Here is a 20831-nt window from a genome sequence, read left to right as displayed (position 1 = left end):
TCCCCCACTTTGAAGATGACCATGCATAGAGATCATGCCCATCTACTCACCAAACAGGCCATACATCCTACATTGAATGTGGACCGTCGGGAAGTTCTTCTAAAGCCACCCATTCTTTTTCATACAGGGGTGGGAACCTGACAAGTTGACCAGCCTCATTTTTCTGTGTGGTCATCTTCACGGTGGGGCGTTCCACCTTATGCACCACCCAAATATCCCACACATGGTTAAAAGACTCAAACCACACTTAGACCGACTCATATGGTCTTTGAGTCAAGTATGAATCAGCCCGACTCACCTGAGTCAGGGGTGAGTTGGGAAGGTGCCTCGTGTATCAAACTAGATCAAATGCTATTGAGTCTTTGTCGACTCAGACCAGTTGCATCAGTAACTGACCATTCGTTGTCTTGATGTTGTTGATAGCGGCTATGGACGTCATCGGACCCATCATTGAAATAGCGAAGAACCTATGGGTGCCTCTTTCTCAACAATGGAGCTACGCCAAAAGCATTTCAGAGAATGTAGAGACCCTGAGAAGGAAAATGGAAGAACTAAGTCACCAAGAAAAAGATGTGAAGACGGTATTGATTAAAGGCGAGTTACAATCAGGAAAGACGCCCAAGAACGAGGTCCGATTATGGCAGGAAAATGTACAAAGGGTAGAGAATGAAGCGCGCGATATCGAAAAAAAATCAAGAGAGAACCTGAGTTGCTTGAGAGGGTGTTTTCCAAATTACCCTTCCCGTATAACGCTGAGCAAGCTTGCAGTGGAGAAGATTAAAATAGTGGTGGAGCTTCAAGAGAAGGGCCGACTCTTTGGTGATTTGTTTGTTGATTCACCGCTAGATAGTGGAAAGACTTTACCGACAACGGCATTAGTTGGTAAAACGACACCAAAGAAAACAAGGGAGGCGATTTGGGAATGCTTGATGGAAGATCAAGTCAGAATAATTGGTGTCTACGGTATGGGCGGGGTTGGTAAGACAACCATCATGAAACACATATACAATCAACTCATTGAAGACTCGGCTTTTGATAGTGTCATCTGGGTTACTGTATCTAAAGATTCAAACTTGGAGCAGCTTCAAAAGGGTGTCGCAAAGTCATTGGATTTGGAGTTCTCCGACAATGCAGATGAAATGAGAAGATCGCGGGAGTTATTTGCAGCTTTGAAGCGGAGGAAAAGGTTCATACTCATATTGGATGATATGTGGGTTGCATTTCCTCTAGAGGGGGTAGGGATTCCAAAACCTGATATAGAAAATGGCTGCAAGTTGGTATTGACCACTCGGTCTTTAGAAATTTGTCAAGGTATGGAAACGCAAAGAGCAATCAGGGTAGAACTTCTTTCTGAAGAGGAAGCATGGGAATTATTCAAGGACAAAGTTGGAGGTGGTGTTGATTTCTCTCCCCAAGTAGAAAAAATAGCAAAGCTTGTCGCTAAAGAATGCTGTCAATTGCCTCTTGCAATTATCACTGTCGGTCGGAGTATGAGAGAGGTGAACGATATTAGGCTTTGGAGAAACACACTGAATGACTTGCAAAGTTCGGCGATGGAGATCAAAAGCATGGAAGAAAATGTGTTTGCAAGTCTAAAATTCAGTTATACTCGCCTAAGAAATGACACAATCCGAGCTTGTTTCTTGTATTGTGCATTGTATCCAGAAGATTTTGCAATTCCCAGCAAGGAACTGATAGAATACTGGATGGGGGAAGGGTTTATCGATGACGTCGGGAATAGAGAAGCCCAAATGGATAAGGGGCATGCTATATTGAATGAAATCACATATGCGTGTATGCTGGAAGGTGTTTTTGAAGGAATTTATGGCGAATGTGTTAAGATGCATGATTTGGTTAGAGATATGGCCATTGACATCACAAGAGCGAGTCCTCGGTTTTTGGTCAAAGCCAGCGCCGGGTTAACAGAAATGCCAAAAGTGGACGGATGGATGGAAGATGTTCAAAGGATATCATTGATGAGAAACAACATAGAGATACTTTCAGGTCGACCCAACTGCCCTAGACTATCTACCTTGTTATTGCAAGAAAATCGCCACTTGAAGTACATCTCTCATTCCTTTTTTGAGCATATGAACAGCCTCAGAGTTCTAGACCTGTCGTATACGAAGATTGAGGAGCTTCCACAGTCAGTTTCCAACTTGGGAAACCTCCACACACTCCTTTTGCATTACTGTGTAAGGTTAAAGAAGTTGCCTTCACTTGCAAATCTCAAGACATTGAGAGTGTTGGACCTATATTATGCCCCCATTGAAGAATTGCCGCAAGGGATGGAAGGGTTGGTTAAACTCAAACGCCTTGAACTCTCTTGGACATATAACCTTTACATGTTCCCAGCAGGGATTGTATCCAGGCTCTCGCTCCTAGAAGACCTAATGATGTATGGGAACCCATGGCGATGGTCATCAAACTCAACAGAGATAGGTGGTAACATTGATGAAATTAAGAGCTTGAACCAGTTAGCAAATCTTAGCATCCACATTGCAGACGTGCCAAGCTTCCTAGACTATGCTAGATCTATGAAGTGGCAAACATTGAAAAGCTTCCATCTCATGGTTGGGCTCCCTTCAGAATCTATATCACTTCCGTCAGATTGTACCATAGAATTTCATGGTTGTGATCTCATTTGCTATGAGAACTCTCTCATGGTCCCAAACAGCACTCGTGTCTTAGGCATTAGTGAGTGCAATATCACTCGGTTGTCAGAATTGTCAAGCTTATTGAATGTGACGGAGTTTAAAGAATGTTACATCCATAAATGTGAAGGGATGGAGTGCATTTTAATGGATGATGAGAACACCTTCCCAAGCTTAGAGACGTTAGATCTTAAGCTTCTGCCCAGTTTAAGTTCTCTCTACAAGGGCGTCATGCCATATGGCACCCTTGGAAGCCTGAAGAACTTGTACATTGGCTTTTGTAATAACTTGAAGAATCTGCTCTCCCTTGAATTGCTACAGCACCTTCAAAACCTTGAACAAGTTAAAATCCGCTACTGTGATCTGATGGAGGAGGTAGTAGAGGAAGAAGGAGAGATCCTTGAAGACATGACCGATGCCAGCTCTACCATAATACTCCCAAGGTTGAAGAGTTTGAGCGTAAGTGGGTTACAAGAATTGAAGAGCATTTGTGGGAGGACCATCATATGTGATTCTCTATGCACTATCAGAGTTCGTAGATGTCCGAAGCTGAAGAAGCTCCCTCTCTCAATTAATAATATCCCACTCACTCTTAAAGAGATCAAAGGAGAGAAGGAATGGTGGGATGCACTGGAGTGGGACAAGGCAAATGTCAAGACATTCTTCCAACACCTATTTATAGAAATAGGACAGTGAAATTGCAAATGAAAGAAGAAGACAAGCCACTTTACTCTCTGATTCAATTATCTATTACAAGGTTTTTCAACTTCTCTTTAACTTGTTCTAGATGTTTCCTAACTTAAGTGGCTAGATCTATATTTGAACCCAGTTCTTTCTATGGAACCTCTTGAGTGTTTGATAAACAATATAACATGTTTAGTACTTAAAAATAGTATTGGTATTTTTATGCAAAATTAGGGTTCATGAGGCTTCTATAGGGTATGATCAACTATTTACCTCTTTCAGGTTTTCCTTCTGATCGTTGTTTTGGACACTACTTCTTGAGCTGGAACAGAAGTGGAAGATAAGCATTGTAGCACAGCTCACATCGAGGAAAAATTGTTCTTGACCGTTGATCATCAGGCAGCTTGCAATAATTTGCATCAGAGGCCCAAATTGTTGGCCCATCATTCACGGATCCTAGATGAAGACTCCCTCTAGGTGAGTGACTCCTAACCCGGCATCGTTTCCTTGTAGAGATGACTCCTAATTTTTAGTTGGGTCCTTACTCTTTTTCTTTTTTTTTTCAAAAGCGGCTTGAATATTCATTAAACCACAAAAGGATACAGCCTGCGAAAGGGACCCAACAAAATCAACGGGTCACCCCCAGCAAAGCAATCTCAAGGCTCCAAGGCTACTATGCTGTACAGCCAAGAGGAGCACGGAGAGCTGCAAACAGCAAAAAGGAAAACAGGAAAAGACTCTATACAGAAACCGGGCTCCCAGAGCAGGCGCCCGCCTAAGCTGTCCGAACAGAGCCCAGCCTCACTCTGTCCCAGAGCAGGGTCCTTACTCTTGCTCGGGTAGTAGACTCTTAGGAGTTTCAACTCCTGGTCAAGGGTTCGAGTAACCATAGGTGGTGAAATTCCACTGGCGTGAGTGTGTGGGGTGTGTGTGTGCATGTGTAAAAAAAAAAAAAAGAGACTCCTAATTTTTAGTTAGGTATTATTGGTGTCACTTATCTTGAGGCCCAATTTTTGGTATGAAACGATGTTAGAATAACATAAAATTGGTCTAATGTGAAAGTTTATTGACTTGGCTTTCCAACGAACCCAAAATCATGAAATTTTGATATCACTGGGTGAGTTATTTACTTATAACTGATGTTCTAAAGGCTTGTGTGGCTGTGACGAGATCAAGTGGTACTTTGGTTTTTATTTATTTATTATTAAAATAGATGGGTAGGATTGAAAGCAATGGATGGCTAGGATAATATAGGGTTTCTTTTATTTTGGGAAATATGTGTAGAGAGATGAATTTCCATAATATTAGTTGAACGTTGATTTCTTTTCTGTAAGATTAATTTTATCTCAGTTGATTTCCTGTCCATGTGCTGAAGGAATTCAACAGATCCTCGCTAAGCTGCTCGCAGACCATTTGTATTTGGGTTGCATGTAGATCCTCGCAGAGCTGCTCGCAGATCGGCACATAACCAAGCCTTGCCTACCCTTCGCTAAGTCACTCTTAGGACAACAGGGTTGTGTATCCCATTCATGTTACAGCTTCCGCCATTGTGAATGGCACAGCCACATGCTCCAAGTAGTCAACATATCACCTTTGTGCAGCTTACTACACCTAATTTTGTTGATGCATTGTGGTTCTGACTAAACGAAGTTCTCATTATACAAAAAAGATCATTAACGTTGAGTTTGTGTATGTTGTCAGTTCAGATGATTCATTTATACAGTTTGCACAGCAAGTGTTTTTTATTAATTTATTTTTACTTGTTTATTTATTTTTGCACACCAAGGGTGTTTTCACCTAATATTTGGTGTACTTGTTCAAGGTTTTAGCTTACCTTAACTTTTCCAAATTAGCCTAAGGGCTCATTTGGCAGCATGGGCTTTCAATCCTGTGGAATCCAGTGGATTTTGTATCGACCAAATGAATTTTGCATATCAGCTTTGAGGTAGGAATGGAAAAAAAAAAAAAGGCTCCTTGGAGGGATTTTAATTCCCCTGAAATCCAAATCATTCAAAATACTTGCTACCAAATGACCCAAATATATGAAATCCCCTCAAATCCATCTAAATCCATGCTGCCAAATGAGCCCTAACATCACAGAAATTAACAATGACGCTGTTTTTAAAAGAGTACTATAATGCCAAATCATTCGTTTTCATGCTGATAGTTTTTCTTGGAACCAAAATCATGATGCTGCTATTAGAAGGGGAGAAACCAAATAATTCTACTCAGACCATGTTACATGTTCAGACAATGAAATGAGAACAAAGAAAAAAGAAAAATCCATTATGGGGATGGTAACCATATGACAAAACAAGAGAGAGAGCTGATACAACTGAGTGGAAGAAAATGGTTTTCATTTTATTTTTTTTAATTTTTTTTTTTTTTTTTTTACTTTTCAAATCCAAAACAATTAACAATATTGTGATACTCAATAGGACTTTCTGACATACCTAGTTCTCATAATAAGGTGATCAATTTTCATACTTCTTCACAATATGTATGGGCCTTCGAGATTGTTCCACCATTGTCTCCAAGTATCAATATTCTCTCTGCATAAAAATGACATGCAACCCAATTTCTCTGATAAGAATCAACAATTACTTTCATTGTTGGAAAACAACTCATATACCTGCCTTCCAACTTGCCTGAGTCTTGTGGGCTCCATAAGGTGGACTTGGCCAAGTTGGTGCAACTCCCTAACAATAGGGGCTGTTTGGAATGAGGTTTGCTCAAAGCTATCCTGTTGTATGACAATAAGATATGTCAGGACTATAGCCATTGGATCTGGGCCCTTTTTGATGAGACAAACCGTCTATTTGGTAGGGCTCTCCTTGGATGGGAGATAGCCAAAAAAAAAAAAACTCTCAAATTGAACATTTCAACTCATTTATCATATGAGGGTATGGTCACTGCTCATGTTCAAATCAAAAGAGCAAAATTACCAATGGATTGAAATGATCCAACTGAAGCTTTTATTTGTTGTCTTTCCACCATACATAGTGAGACTTGTCGTATAAATGATTTGTATCATTGGAAGATGACCCAGACTGAAAGGCTAAAGTCCCAATGTATCACATCACATTATGTTAGGATGTATTTGAGAAAAAGTTGTTTGGAATTACCCCGGAATCAGAATGGAATAGGATTTTCCCTAGCCCATGCAAGTTTTGTGGAAGTGAAGCTGTTTCCTGCATCTTGCAGAATGCAGATGAAGGATGCTCTAAATGAATCCACATTACGTGCTCCAAAATGATCATAACCCTTAAACATCACATTGTTAGTCGAGGGAATGGATGAATGCTCCCAATTCCAATTTCAAGGACATTCCAAAGAGTCACTTAGCCATTCGAAGATGGAGATCTCTCTCACAATGGTTCCTACCAGAGTCTTCATCTAACAATATCATCATTTCACTCTCACTCTAGAAGAACGTATCCTGAATTTGGCATGAATCCTGCTTCCTTCAACTGCAAAACTAAACCACCTAAACATTCATATATCTGAAAGCCTTTGGGGTGATACCTATCTTCAACAGTGAATGCATGAACTTTTATGTTCACTCAAATGAGGCTGCAGCCTGGCGATTTTCTCACCCCCTTGCCTTTCATCATCGCATGTATCTTCACAGCACCCTCCCACCTCCCAAGTGCTGAATAGATGTTTGCCATAGCGACATATGGGTGATCCACCACATACTCACCAGCCTCAACCTCATTGTGAAATCTGCAAGCACAAAGCAAAGCAACCCATCCCCACCATCAGCTTCAACAGGCATTCTCTGGATGAATTCCAATGCTTGTTTTAGTCTATCGCTAGCCCAAGAAGATCAGCCATGCAGCCATGGTGCTCTAATTCAGGCCTAAACTAATATACTTCATTCATCAAATTGAAATTTTCCCGCCCTTTCTCAAGGAAACCAGCATGAGTGCATGCTTGAAGAACAGCAAAAAATGTAACACAATTTGGTTTCAGGCTGGATTCCACCCTTCGAGAGAGATCAAAAGCCTTCGAAATCCCCATTCATGGCGTAGCCTGTGATCATATTCATCAAAGAGACTATCGTTTTCCCAGGCATAGAGTTGAAAAGACCCCCATGCTTCATTAATATCACCGCATTTGGCATACATGTCTACCATCGCATTAGAAACCATAACATTCTCTATCAACTTGTTTGCAATCATATACCTACTAATCCATCAACAGGGATCAAGAGCCCCCGTTTGGATACAAGCAAACAACATGGCAACCACACTAACTGCATCAGGCTTCTCACCAGCTGCTTCCTTGGCATAAAACAAAATCCAATGCCTCATCTATGGAAGTGGATTAGGTGTTACCCGGGTGACACCTTAGTGGGCATTACCATTACCGTGTGGGGCCCACTTTGATGAATGTGTTGCCATCCATCCGTTTTCCAGTTCGTTTAAGGAGATGATACCAAAATTTAAGCCGATCCAGGTGGACACAAAAAGTTTTGGATCAAGCCGATCTTTGTATTTTCCTTCCATCCAGGTCTGGTTGACCCTATCAACACATAGGCTGGCAAATAAACACTATGGTGGGCCCTAGGAAGTTTTTAATGATGGGCGTTAAATCACCACTGTTTCCTGTGGTGTGGTCCACCTGAGATTTGGATCTGCTTAAGTTTTGTTGCCTTGTCCTAAAATGGGCTGAAAAAACGGATGGATGGTGTGGATATACAAAAGAAAATAAAAAAAAAAAAAGTGGCCCCACGGTAAGGGTAGTGCCTATTGAGATGTTACCCGGGTAACACCTAATCCGGTCCCCTCATCGACATCCCACCAATCATCGCAGTCCCATAAACACATGTTCTATCCAACATTTTATCAAACAAAAAGCATGCGGAGAAAACGTCCCCGCATTTGGAATACATAGAAATCAGTGTTTACTACCGACACATCTAAATCAAACCTTCTTTGAAGGCAGAGTGGAATAGCTGGCCTTTTAGAAGCGAACCTGAATGTGCGCAAGCCGAGTAACCTGAGAATGGTGCTCAAGTCCGGTCTAGTTCTATCCTTACAAAATACGATGAAAAAAAAAAAAACCCGGATAAACTCAATGGACCTCACCAGATGGACTTAACCACCGATCATTGAATTCCACGAGACAGCTGTCCTCGCAGCCACAGAAACCCCATTAAATAGAGACTCTGCCAAGTCCAAATCATCGCACTTTGGCATATGCAGCGATCCAAGTTTTGGCAACGGAGGTATCAGCTTTGGAAGACAAAATACGAAAGAGAGAGAGAGACTTATACAGCTTGTTGGGAAAAATATGACAAGTCCTTGAGTCGGCTTGAGGGTTAGAAGAGTCAGTGAAGCAATGGCTTGGACTCGTCAGACGGCCCTCAAATGCTGAATGGAGAGACGTATCTCGGATTGTGAGGCACCTAGCCCGACCGAAGCCTGAATGTCCCGAGCCATAAAGCAAAACCTCTAAGGGAGGAAGTGCACCTCAAGGCTCAATCGAAGCCTCATAGAGGAAAGCCCAAACTGGCCTATGATAAGTCGGTCCTAAAGCTGCCCGAGCTTTAGTCCGACTCATAAATTGAGTCGGCCAATAGAGTGGCCGGATATTAGCAATAAAACCAATCTCGGCACGATCGTGTTAGAGAGATAAGAGTCGGCCGAGATATATTGCTCCATATCTGGAAGTTACCTAGTAAAACTCTGGATCTCCACTCGAGATTTTCGGGAGATAAGCTAAGATCCTTGAAAATTTATCTCCCGAAAATCCAGGAATATCAGGGATTATGGATCCCAAGAGATTGAGATCTACTCTAATTGCGGAAGCCCTACGGGGTACAACACCATTATAAATAATAACACATTTATGGTAAAAGGTATGCAGAAACTCTCACCCTAAAACTTTTATTCTAAGACCCAGATTCTGACTTAAGCATCGGAGGGTCCCCTGGTAAAGCCAAGGTCACCTTTCTCCTTCATCCTATGCAGGTCCAAGGGCCACAAAGGGGGCGAGCCGAAAACAACATCAACAGTTTGGCACCGTATGTGGGAATTGTAGGAAAAGTCATTTACTCTAAACACTGAGTAGTCTTCAATGGCGAGAACAAGGAGAACCGTCCAGAATGAACCCAGCGAAGACCCTATCACCGGACTTCCAGCGACAGAGGGCCCACCTGGGACGAACAGAGCTCAAGGGGCCTAGAACCAACCGGATAATCGATAAGGCTCCACATCTCGTCAGACAACCTCCGTTTCGACCAGGCACAATCAACGAAATCAAGGGAATAAACAATTGGATAAGGAGGTCCAGGAACTTTGGACCGACATGAACTACATGAAGCAGATGCTGGAACAGATTCATCGACAGGAGGTCCAGCTGCCTCAATAGGACGATGGTCGGGCAAATGCCCCACGTCAATTCGTCGATCCCCAGCCCGTCGCTCCGCAAGCTGTTCCTCAGCAAAGTCAACACCAGGGTCCGGTCGAGCCTGCACCCTCCCATATCTCTGTGACCGCCCCGCTGCCTGCCACCGATCTACGACACGAAATATAGATCGGAGAAGGCGCAACAGGCCCCTGGTTGAGGGCACGGCTGACAGTGACGAACCCTGGAAGACTGAGCTCCAGGACCTGCAGAAGGAAATGTTGGAGGAAATCATAGATATGAAGCAAAGTCATCGTGCCAGTCAGGTACGGCCTGAAGTGAAGGCGTCCCCATTCACAGACGAATCATGCAAGCTCGACTATTGGAACGATTCCGCCTTCCTCAGATCATGCCCTTCACCAGTAAAACCAATCCAACTGAGCACATTGAGTCCTTTTGGACTTATATGGAATTGCACGATGCCTCGGATGTTGTGATGTGTCGAGCCTTCTCTCTCACTTTGGCCGATGTAGCTTGGCTTTGGTTTAAACAATTAAAATCAAAATCCATTAGCTCGTTCATCGAGCTCAACACGCTTTCCTCGCTAATTTCATCAGAGGGAAGAAAAAATTGAAGTCGTCTGCGCACCTAAATAATATAATCCAAAAAGAGGGAGAGCTACTTAAGGATTATATCAAACGCTTCAATTTCGAATTGCTCCAAGTCTGAAAATATTAGGATGAGATAGCTCTCAATTCTATTATGTAAGGAGTCAGAGACAGGCCGTTTCTTGCATCCCTGGACAAGAACCTGCCCACTACTCTGGCCGAATTTATGGCCTAATCGGAGAAGTATGCAGATGCCGAGGAAACCCAAATCTTGCGCGAAGCCTCTCAAAACCCAAAAACCTCAACCAAAGAGTCAGCCAAAAAAGAAGTTGACTCGACTGACGGTAAGAAGCGGAAGGATGATCGGTCCCATGATGAACGTAGGTCGGGCAAGCGGCCCGATTACAAGTTTTCGACGTATACTCCGCTCAATAAGCCACAGGAGCAGGTCCTGATGGAGATCAAGGGTGAAGGATTCATTAATTGTTCCAGACAAACTCTGGAGTAATCTGCACCGATAAAGTAAGAATAAGTACTGCCATTTCCATCGCGATCATGGACATAACATAAGTGACTGCTATAATCTAAAGCAGGAGATTGAGAGGCTTATCCGAGAGGGCCACCTCACCGAACATGTCGACCTTGGAGCCAGAACAACAGAAAAATGTCCGAATGATAACCGACCTACTGAGGATATCCGAACTATTATCGGTGGCCATCTGGGTGGAGGCGACTCAAATAACGCTCATAAAAACCATGCGAGGAATGTTGGTCGACCTGAGTCCGAAATTATGGTTCTAGCTCGGCCCCTAAATGAGAGAAAGGTCAAGAAATACAGTGTAGTATTCACCGAAGCAGACACGAGGGGCATTCATCACCTACACGATGACACTCTGGTTATCACTGTTACTATCGCCAACCGCCGAGTTTTTAGGGTCCTCGTTGACACAGGCTCATCTGCAGACATGCTGTTTACACAGGCGTTCGACAAGATGGGTGCCAAATGTTCGGCTCTGAGACCCGTAAGGACTCCATTGATCGGATTCTTGGGTGAACAGATTCTTCCCGAAGGATCAATTCAGCTCCCGCTCACTGCCAGGGATGCGCCAAATCAAGCTACTGTTATGGTCAACTTTCTGATAGTCGCTCAGTCTTCGGTTTATAATGCGATCCTCGGTCGACCTTCCCTCTGTCTCCTTTGAGCCATCATTTCAGCTTATCACCTTTCTATGAAGTTCCCGACCGAAAATGGCATCGGGATTGTAAAAGGAGATCATCACGATGCTCGGCGATGCTACGTTACTACTCTACGGGCACCCACAACAATTTTGACGATCGAGATCGTGGATCCGCGCAACAAATCTCCCGGACGTGGCCAGCCTGTAGAGGACCTCATCCAAGTGCCTTTGAATGAGTCAGATGTCTCGAAGACCGTCCGGATTGGCTCGTCCCTGGCAACGTCGTTAAAAAAGAAGCTGGTAGCCCTGCTTCGCCGATACGCCGATGTCTTTGCATGGACTCATGAAGACATGTCGGGCATTGACCCTTCGGTCATGACTCACCGCCTTAATATTGACCCAACTTACAAGCCGATCTGTCAAAAAACAGCGTGCACTTGGCCCCGAGAGGTACGCCGTAATTAAGGAAGAGGTTAGAAAACTCTTTAGAGCCAATTTCATTGAAGAAATATACTACCCCGAGTGGGTGGCCAATGTTGTGTTGGTCAAGAAGGCTAATGGGAAGTGGCGAGTCTGTATAGACTATACTGACTTAAAGAAAGTCTGTCCTAAAGATAGTTTTTCCCTTCCTCAGATCGATCAGCTGGTTGATAGTACCACGGGGCATAAGTTACTTAGCTTTATGGACGCTTACTCTAGTTATAATTAAAATTGTAATGCATCAGTTTGATAAATCAAAAACCACCTTTGTCACCGACAAAGGTCTTTATTGTTACCGAGTGATACCGTTCGGATTGAAAAATGCTGGAGCGACCTATCAAAGGTTGGTTAACAAAATGTTCACCCGACTAATAGGACGGACAATGGAGGTTTATATCAATGATATGCTCGTCAAGAGCGTTAAGGCGACTGACCATATAGCTGACCTAGAGGAAATATTCATCATCCTTTGAAAATATAAGATGAAGCTCAACCTGAGCAAATGCGCGTTTGGGGTAGGCTTGGGAAAATTCCTCGAGTACTTGGTTAGCAAACGAGGAAGCGAAGCTAATCCGGAGAAAATCAAGGCTTTGCTCGACATGGAATCCCCAAAGACGATTAAAGATATTCAACGGTTGACTGGAAGAATAGTGGCTCTAAATCGCTTCGTATCCTGAGCTACTGATAGATGTCTCCCCTTCTTTAAATAATTGAAGGGCCGAAAAATTGTCGACTGGATAGCGGAATGCGAGATCGCCCTTCACCAACTCAAGGAATATTTAGGATCGCCACCACTACTTTCTAAGCCCGAGTCAGGCGAGCCTCTACTGATTTACCAAGCAATATCCAACGCAACCGTAAGCTCGACCCTGATCCGTGAACATGAGGCAAAAAATTTCCTGTGTACTACATTAGTAAGGCCCTCGCCTCAGTAGAGACAAGGTATCCGACTCTAGAAAAAGTGGCCTTGGCACTAGTCATATCATCCCAACGGCTACGACCATACTTTCAGGCTCATTCGATCATTGTCATGACCGACTAGCCTCTCCGCCAAGTACTACAGAAACCAGAGGCTTCAGGACAACTCACAAAATGGGCGATCGAACTCAGTGAATTCGATATATACTACAAGCTCAGGGTAGCAATTAAGGGACAAGCCATGGTAGACTTCATCGTCGAAGTCACAGTGCAAATAGAAATCTCTTCTATTGACACAGGGACATCGTCTGATTAATCCCCACCCACCCAACTCGTATGGTCTCTCTACATGGATGGCTCATCCAACTCTAAGGCAAGCAAGGCATGGGTAGTTCTGGAGATTCCTGTTCACACGGTTATACAATATGCCTTGAGACTTGAATTTCAAGCCTCCAATAATACAGCAGAATACGAAGCTCTGCTCCTAGGACTCCGGTTAGCAGCCAGCTTAGGAGTCACTTATCTAAATGTGTATAATGACTCCCAACTAGTCGTCAACCAGATAGCCGATATATATCAGGCTAGGAAGGAGAGGTTAAAAGCCTATCTTACGAAAGCAAAAAAAGCTGATCGTCGGATTCCACCAATGTTTTATTACCCGAATCTCGAGGGCCAAGAACGCCAAAGCCGACCTCCTAGCGAAGCTCACCTCAGCTGACGAAGATGACATCCCCAGGTCCGTTCCCATTGAATTTGTGGTTGAGCCAAGCATTGAGGAAACCAATCCCTCGGCCTTGCTCCCCATCAATTTCAAGCCATCTTGGGTCGATCTAATCATCAAATATCTTGAGACTGACGTACTTTCCAAAGATCGTGCTAAGGCTCGACGACTGAAGAACTGTGCAGCCCACTACACCATGCTCAATGGAGTGCTGTACAAGAAAGGATACTACACACCGCTCCTATGATGCCTAAGGCCAAGTGAAGCTGACTATGCCCTGTGTGAAATTCATGAAGACATTTGCGGTAATCACTTGGGAAGCTGGTCCCTATCTCACAAGGTTATTCGGTAAGGCTATTATTGGCTGACCGTTCAGTAGTATGCTCGGAAGCTTGTTCAGAGTTGTGATAAGTGCCAGAGGTTTGCCACTATCCCCCGACAGCCACCTGAAGAACTAACGCCAATGGCCGGTCCTTGGCCTTTTGCCCAATACGGGATTGACATTATCGAACCATTCCCTTTAGGGAAGGGACAGATTAAGTTCGCCGTCGTCGCTATGGATTATTTCACCAAATGGGCTGAAGCCGAGCCCCTGGCCAAGATAACCGAGCAGAAGATCACATACTTCCTTTGAAAAAACATCATCTGTCGGTTTGGAATATCTCGGACCATTGTTTCTGACAACGGAAGACAGTTCGACAGCAAGCAGTACCGGAAAATGTGTCAGAACCTCGGAATCAGTAACGTTTACTCGTCCCCACGTCATCCACAGGCGAATGGACAAGTTGAAGCCATTAACAAGGTTATAAAGTAGTACTTTTAGACTAAACTAGACCGAGCCAAAGGGGCATGGGTTGAAGAACTTCCTAAAGTTCTTTGGGCTTACCAAACTACGGCCCGAACCGTAATAGGAGAAACTCCATTCTCTCTAGCGTATGGCTCAGAAGCAATCGTCCCTATGGAAATCGTCAACGCCCGCTGCACCAGGAGCTAACTCAGAAGATGCTGATGGAGCCGTGTAAGGAGTAGTAGTAGAGGCGTCATAAGTGTATGCCTCGGGATCTACCCCAGCCGCGCCGTCAGACCTCGACTCGCCCTCATCGAAGCCAAACAGATCTAGATGGGGGAAAGATTCTTTCATCAACTTAACGCACTCTGCATAGCCCTCTCGATAGACAAGGACTCGCTCCTCCTCATAGGTTGAGGATGAGAGATACTCTTCCACCACATCAGCCTTCGTGATTGCGAGAGCGGCCTTGGTCCCTGCCGCAAGCTCCTGAAACTTCTTACAAGCCGAGGCACGCTCCATGGCGGCCTGCTCAAAGGCCACCCTGGCCTCTTCCAAGAGCAGCATTTGCCTTCTCGAGTACACCCATCACTCACTCCTCATCAGTCCATCACTCACACCCATCCTATCCTCTCCCTCTCTCTCATTTTCTCCAACTTTCAAGCAAGCAACCCACATCCAAGCCTTTCCATGGAAGAAGAGAGAAAGCTAGGTGTGGCCCACTTTCTACCATCCAATCCCACCCTCCAAAGATCATCTCAACTGTTGAAATGCATTCCTTAGATCTCTAGAACGCATCGGTGGAAGGAGAAGTCCATGATCAAAGCTGGGTAATTTAGAATATCCAACCATTGATTTTCATTGAGGACCCACTTGTGATGGGACCCATCTTAATGTATGTACATGGAGGAGCTCATAGTGGCAGAGCTCCTCCCATCTTCGTCGTTTCCTTCTCTCTCTCTCTCTCTCTCTCTTTTCCTTTTTGTATGGTGTTGATGATGATGAGGTGTGACCCACCTGCTGTGTGTGTGTGTGGCCCACCTATGAAGTATATATCATGTCCATGCTATCCATGTGTTGGGCCCACCTTGTTGGACCATCCAGCAGTTGGGATTGCTACCCGTCCGTCTGGACAAGCTCGGATGAAAGAAAGCACAAATATTAGCTTGCTACAGGTGGTGGGCCACATGCGTGGACCCACCAGCCGTTAATCCAAACCGCCTGCCAATCACGAGGCCACGCGGTCCCTTTCTGCCGTAACCTTCTCAAGTGCAGCATTTGCCTTCTCGAGTTGGCCTTTTATAAAGACAGCCCGAGACTCGGCAAATGATTGTCGAGCCTCCGCTTCTGACCGTCGAGTTTCAGCATCCGACAACAGAGCTTCCGCCTCTCTGGCACGCTTGGTCACAATAGATACCTCGGCACGGGCCTTCAGCATGCAAGAGGTGAACTACACAAGAAGGAAAGTTTTTTTTTTTAAAGGCGAGTCTAAAGCAAGATAAGTAAGGGAAGTCCCACTGTTACCTCGAGCAACAGTGTCCCGATCCTACCGAGCATGTCTTCCACAGAAGACGACCCTAGAAGGCCAAGGAACTCTCCCACGAACACCCATTGGCTCACCCACGGAAGGATCTCTTCAACCTTCTGGCGGAAGACTATCCTCTCTTCCTCAGCTGCTCCCTCCCTGAACGGTCCCCTCTCCTCAGTCCTTGGGACAACAGGGGCCTCGACCAGTTCTGGCTCGGGAGCCTCTCGAGGTTGTTCAGAGGCCATTGCTGCAACTGTCGTCACCTCCGCCACCTCCGTACCTTCCTCGACCTCGATAACAGTCGGTGGAGTAGGAGGGGTGGTCCTCGCCGAGCCTTTCGAGACCGTCTTATGCCTCTTCGAGGCTCGGGAGCCTGAGCGAGGTGGGGGTCGAACCTGAGACGAAGGACGAAGAGTGGGCTAAGCCTCAGACATGTCTACGTTCAAAAGACAAACGTCAAAACAGTTAGATATACAAAAAAAAACCCAAGTCTCTCACCGATCACAGCGAAGTCGAGGCCCCACTCGAAAACAAGCTCCGATTGGAGAAACCTCTTACAAGATCTCCTTTCTGGACTCAAGGTTCAAAAGTTTTGAATCTGAATCAGAGAGCCCGAGTCAAGTAGAGGATGCTTAGGTATCACTGAAAGGAAGGGAGAAGATGCATCAGTAATTCGATAGAAATTTGACTGAGTAAACGCAGTAAGCTCAACGTCAGCACTACCTACCATGTAGAAAGTTCGAGGGAAGAAGGGGCGGATAAGGCCTGTTTCTGCTGACTCCCATCGACCGAGGGCCCAAAACCACCTGTCCTTCCAATGCTTGTTCGATGAAGGAGGGTTGGTTATTAAGGCCTACCGGTATTTGGCAAGAGCAAAAAAAGAACTAGTTGGGATGCTGATTATGTGCCCGTACTTGGTACAAGTGAAGAAACTCGTTCACACTTAGCTCGGGCTGCTGCATCTTGGCCCAGAGCACCGCACAACCGAACAAGTCTCTCCACCCGTTCGGCATGACCCGTCCCAAGGCTATGCCTAAACTGCCCAGTAGGTCTTGAGCAATCTCCTGAAGCGGTAATCAGAGACCGCATTGCAGCGCGACATGAAAAATCACAACTGGCCGGGAGGAGGCTGGTCCGGTAGCTCTCCTAGCCGAGGGAGGATCAAAATAACTGAGTCCAAAATATGATATCGGGCCCAAATTTTGGACAGCTCCTCTGCTATCATTACGAAAGGCACGGGCCCTTTCACCCATCCTTCGGCACCAACTTCCTCCTCACCGCCCTCCTCAGGATCGGAACGACCAGAGGAGCCTTCAATGGCCATGTGCTCGGGAAGTGAGTCTCTACTGAAAGGTCCATCACTCTTTGTGAATGACGGAACAGGATATCTACCTCTTCAACAACATCCGCCAACAGTGAGGGTGATTCCGAAGCCGCCCAAAATTCGTTCACTTCTCCCTCATCGCTGTATTCTCCCTCCCTAGGGCTTGCGGGGCCAGACATTGTTGAATGAAAAGAAAGGGAGGAAGAAGGAGCTCACTGGAAGAAGTCCAAGAATGCCGAAAACAGCGAAGCAAAGGGCTCCTGCGCTCAAGCGTGCGAGAGGAAGCGAGAAGATGGAGCAAGCATTGAAAGGGGCGCGAAAATGGCGAAAGCGTGCTTAGGGCGACCCTCTTTTATAGAGCCGCCATGTGTCTCCGACATTAAATGAGGAGCCGAAACGACGTTCCCTCGGGCGCCCCAGCTCACATGTAGCGGCACCCCATGCATTGCCATCGAGTACTCCACCATAGGTCCAATCCTCATATGCCCTGACGCCGAAACGACGGCCGCTTCGCTCGTGCGGCCTCGATAAACAAACCGACGTGTGGTCAAGCGAGACGCTATGTCTCGAAAGCCGCGTGAACTGCCCTACAATCAATAAATGCTTCATCATAAACTTGGCTAAAATACAACCTGACCCAATTCCAAGATACTCCTTGACCACCTTAAGGCGATGCACGAAGTAGGGGGGCTCATTGTTAGGGGAAAAATATGACAAGTCCTTGAGTCAGCTTATGGGTCAGAAGAGTCAGTGAAGCAATGGCTTGGACTCATCGAGCGCGGAGTCCGGATAAAGCCCAAAGCCCTTAAACACTGAATGGAGAGACATAACTCGAATTGTGAGGCACCTAGCCCGACCGAAGCCTGAATGTCCTGAGTCATAAAGTAAAACCTCTTAGGGAGGAAGTGCACCTCAAAGCTCAATCGAAAGCCTCATAGAGGAAAGCCCAAACCGGCCTATGATTAGTCGGCCCTAGAGCCGCCCGAGCTTTAGTCCGACCCATAAATTGAGTCGGCCAATAGAGTGGGCGGAGATTAGCCATAAAACCTATCTCGACACAACTGTGTTGAAGAGATAAGAGTCGACCGAGCTATATTGCTCCATATCCGGAAGTAACCTAATAAAACTCTAGATCTCCACTCGAGATTTTCGGGAGATAAGCTAAGATCCCCGAAAATCCAGGAATATCAGGGATTACGGATCCCAAGAGATTGAGATCTACTCTAATTGTGGAAGCCCTACGGGGTACGACACCAGTATAAATAAGAACGCCTTTATAGTGAAAGGTATGCAAAAACTCTCACCCTAAAACCTTTATTCTAAGACCCAAATTTTGACTTAAGCATCGGAGGGTCCCCTGGTAAAGCCGGGGTCACCTTTCTCCTTCATCTTGTGCAGGTCCAAGGGCCACAAAGGGGACAAGCCGAAAACAGCATCAACACAACTAACGGAAAGAAAATGGTTTGGGCATAGAAAATAATTCGAATCCAAGGAATAAATTCTAGAGATATCCTCACGAGGAGATATGAAGACTGGAGTAAGTAATCAAGGGAAGCAGTGTTGGGTCACCGGGCAATCCGCTTTCTGTAACGGATGGACGGTGTGGATAAAGCACCGACATCGCGGTGGCGAGTTCAGTCCCTAGGGATATATGTAGTGTTGGTGACACCACACAATCCGCTTCCGTAATAGATAGATGCGGATTCAGTGGTGGGCATGGAACTAGGTTGGGTACCTCCCCTCTCTGTTCTGGGAGAAGATCGGGTGAGACCCCGGATCGACCATGGTGGATGGGACCTTGACTGTGGGGCTCACAACGATGTATAATATGCCTTAAATCCATACGATCCAATCATTTTTTAAAGCTCATTTTAGAGCATGAGCCCAAAAATAAAGCTAACTCAAATCTTAGGTGGAGCACACCACAGGAAACATTCGTGATTGAATACTGCTGTTAAAAAAAATTCATGGATTGCACTGGAGTGTTTATTTGCCATCCAACATATCGATAAATCCATATCACAAACACATAGATGAAGGGACCACACAAATATCATCTTCACCAAAGCTTTTGTGGCCCACAAGAAAATTTTTAATAGCCAATCACCATTGTTTCCTATAATACGGTTAGGGGTGCACATGGAACCGGTAAAATCGGTAAATTGGACCGGAACTTTGGTCCGGTTCTAAAGTGCAATGGTTCTGGTTCCGTTTCCAAAAATCAAAGAACTGATTAGTTCGGTTCGATTTTTGATTTGGGGTTATGTAGAACCAAACTGAATCGTGGAACCGATTTTGGAACCGAACCTAAATCGGACCATATATTAAAAAAAATCATAACTATCCATTCTCTTCATGCCCCCCTACTACCGTGCTATCCCCATTCCATCTCTCTCTCTCTCTCTCTCTCTCTCTCTCTCTCTGTGGATTATAAAAAGCCCAAAATGGCAGAACCGATCTGAAATTGAACCAGTTTTTATGGTCCAGTTCCGGTTCGGTTCTAGGGTGCAAACGGTCCGGTTCTTGTTCTGATTTTGAAAATCCATTAGGAACAATTCAGTTCCAATTTCACCCCAGAATCAAACCAAACCGACTTATGTGCACCCATAACTATGGTACATCTGGAATTTAGGACTGCTTCATTTTTTAGACTATGCCCTGAAATGAGCTTTCAATACGGATGGATGGCGTGGATGTAGTACATCACAATAGGGTCTAACCCACCTCAGTGGATCTGGGTCTCATCTAATCGGCTTCCCTCTGTTCCAATGATGTCCATTCATTTCCCCGTGTCATTGAAGGGCATGAACCCCAAAGAAATAAGTAGATGGCCACGAGCCCAAAAAATAGCTAATCCAAAACTCAGGTGGACCTTACCACAGTAATGAACACTCACCACTGCAAACTTCACGCGGACAGCAAAAGCTTTGAATCAAGCTGATATTTTTGTTTTCTTCTTGACTAGGTCTGTGTGATATGATCAACAGTTTGGATGACAAATAAATATTATAGTGGGCCTTAAGAAGTTTTTAATGGTAATTTTCAATTATCACTATTTCCCGTGAGGTCCACCTGATATTTGAATCTGCCTTATCTTTTAACTCTTACCTAAAATGAATCGGTAAAATGGACCAAAGGTTTGGATAAAACACATACATCATTGTGAGCCACAAGGCATTTGCAGCCCCAACATCCGTAAAGGAAGAGTCAACGTCAATTTCGAGCTTCTATATATATATATATATATATATATATATTTCAACGTATCTACAAACGGGCTCATTTCATGGCAAAAATTCAAAATTGAAGCATATCAAAAGCTCAAGTGAACCACGTCACAAGAAATAATGGGAATAATGACAGCTTGATCCAAGACTTCCGTTGCCATAAGAAGTTTTCAACGGTAAGTGTACCTGTTGTGTGGCCCACTTGAGCTTTGGATATGTTTAAGTTCTGGGCTCATTTCCTAAAATGAGCTGGTAAAACAGACAAACGGCATGGATAAGACACAGATGACGGTGGGCCTCACAGAGTTTACTTAGTATTACTAGTAAGAAATCGGCGTCCATTGACGAAGACCCAAAGACTCAAGTCG

General features: G+C 44.9%; 1 protein-coding gene across 7 annotated transcripts in view; it reads left to right on the top strand.

Annotated features, from left to right (window-relative positions):
* Nucleotides 1-20831, top strand: part of LOC131242177 (probable disease resistance protein At4g27220) — an 89478-nt gene that overhangs the window by 13929 nt on the left and 54718 nt on the right. Inside the window, exons 2-4 of one of the 7 annotated variants that reach the window (XM_058240656.1) lie at nt 424-3411; nt 3621-3875; nt 4317-5105. In XM_058240656.1, the coding sequence (XP_058096639.1) occupies nt 429-3350 (2922 nt within the window). In that variant the 5' untranslated portion in view covers nt 424-428 and the 3' untranslated portion in view covers nt 3351-3411; nt 3621-3875; nt 4317-5105. Of the gene's footprint in view, nt 1-254; nt 3412-3620; nt 3876-4316; nt 5106-20831 lie in introns of those variants that run through there. The other 6 variants (XM_058240655.1, XM_058240652.1, XM_058240653.1 and 3 more) reach the window with 6 other exon arrangements.

The sequence above is a fragment of the Magnolia sinica genome, chromosome 4 (genome assembly GCF_029962835.1).
Source record: "Magnolia sinica isolate HGM2019 chromosome 4, MsV1, whole genome shotgun sequence".
Classification (NCBI taxonomy): Eukaryota; Viridiplantae; Streptophyta; class Magnoliopsida; order Magnoliales; family Magnoliaceae; genus Magnolia; species Magnolia sinica.
The sequence above is the reverse complement of the archived record's forward strand: the minus strand, read 5'-3'. Positions and strand labels throughout refer to the sequence as shown.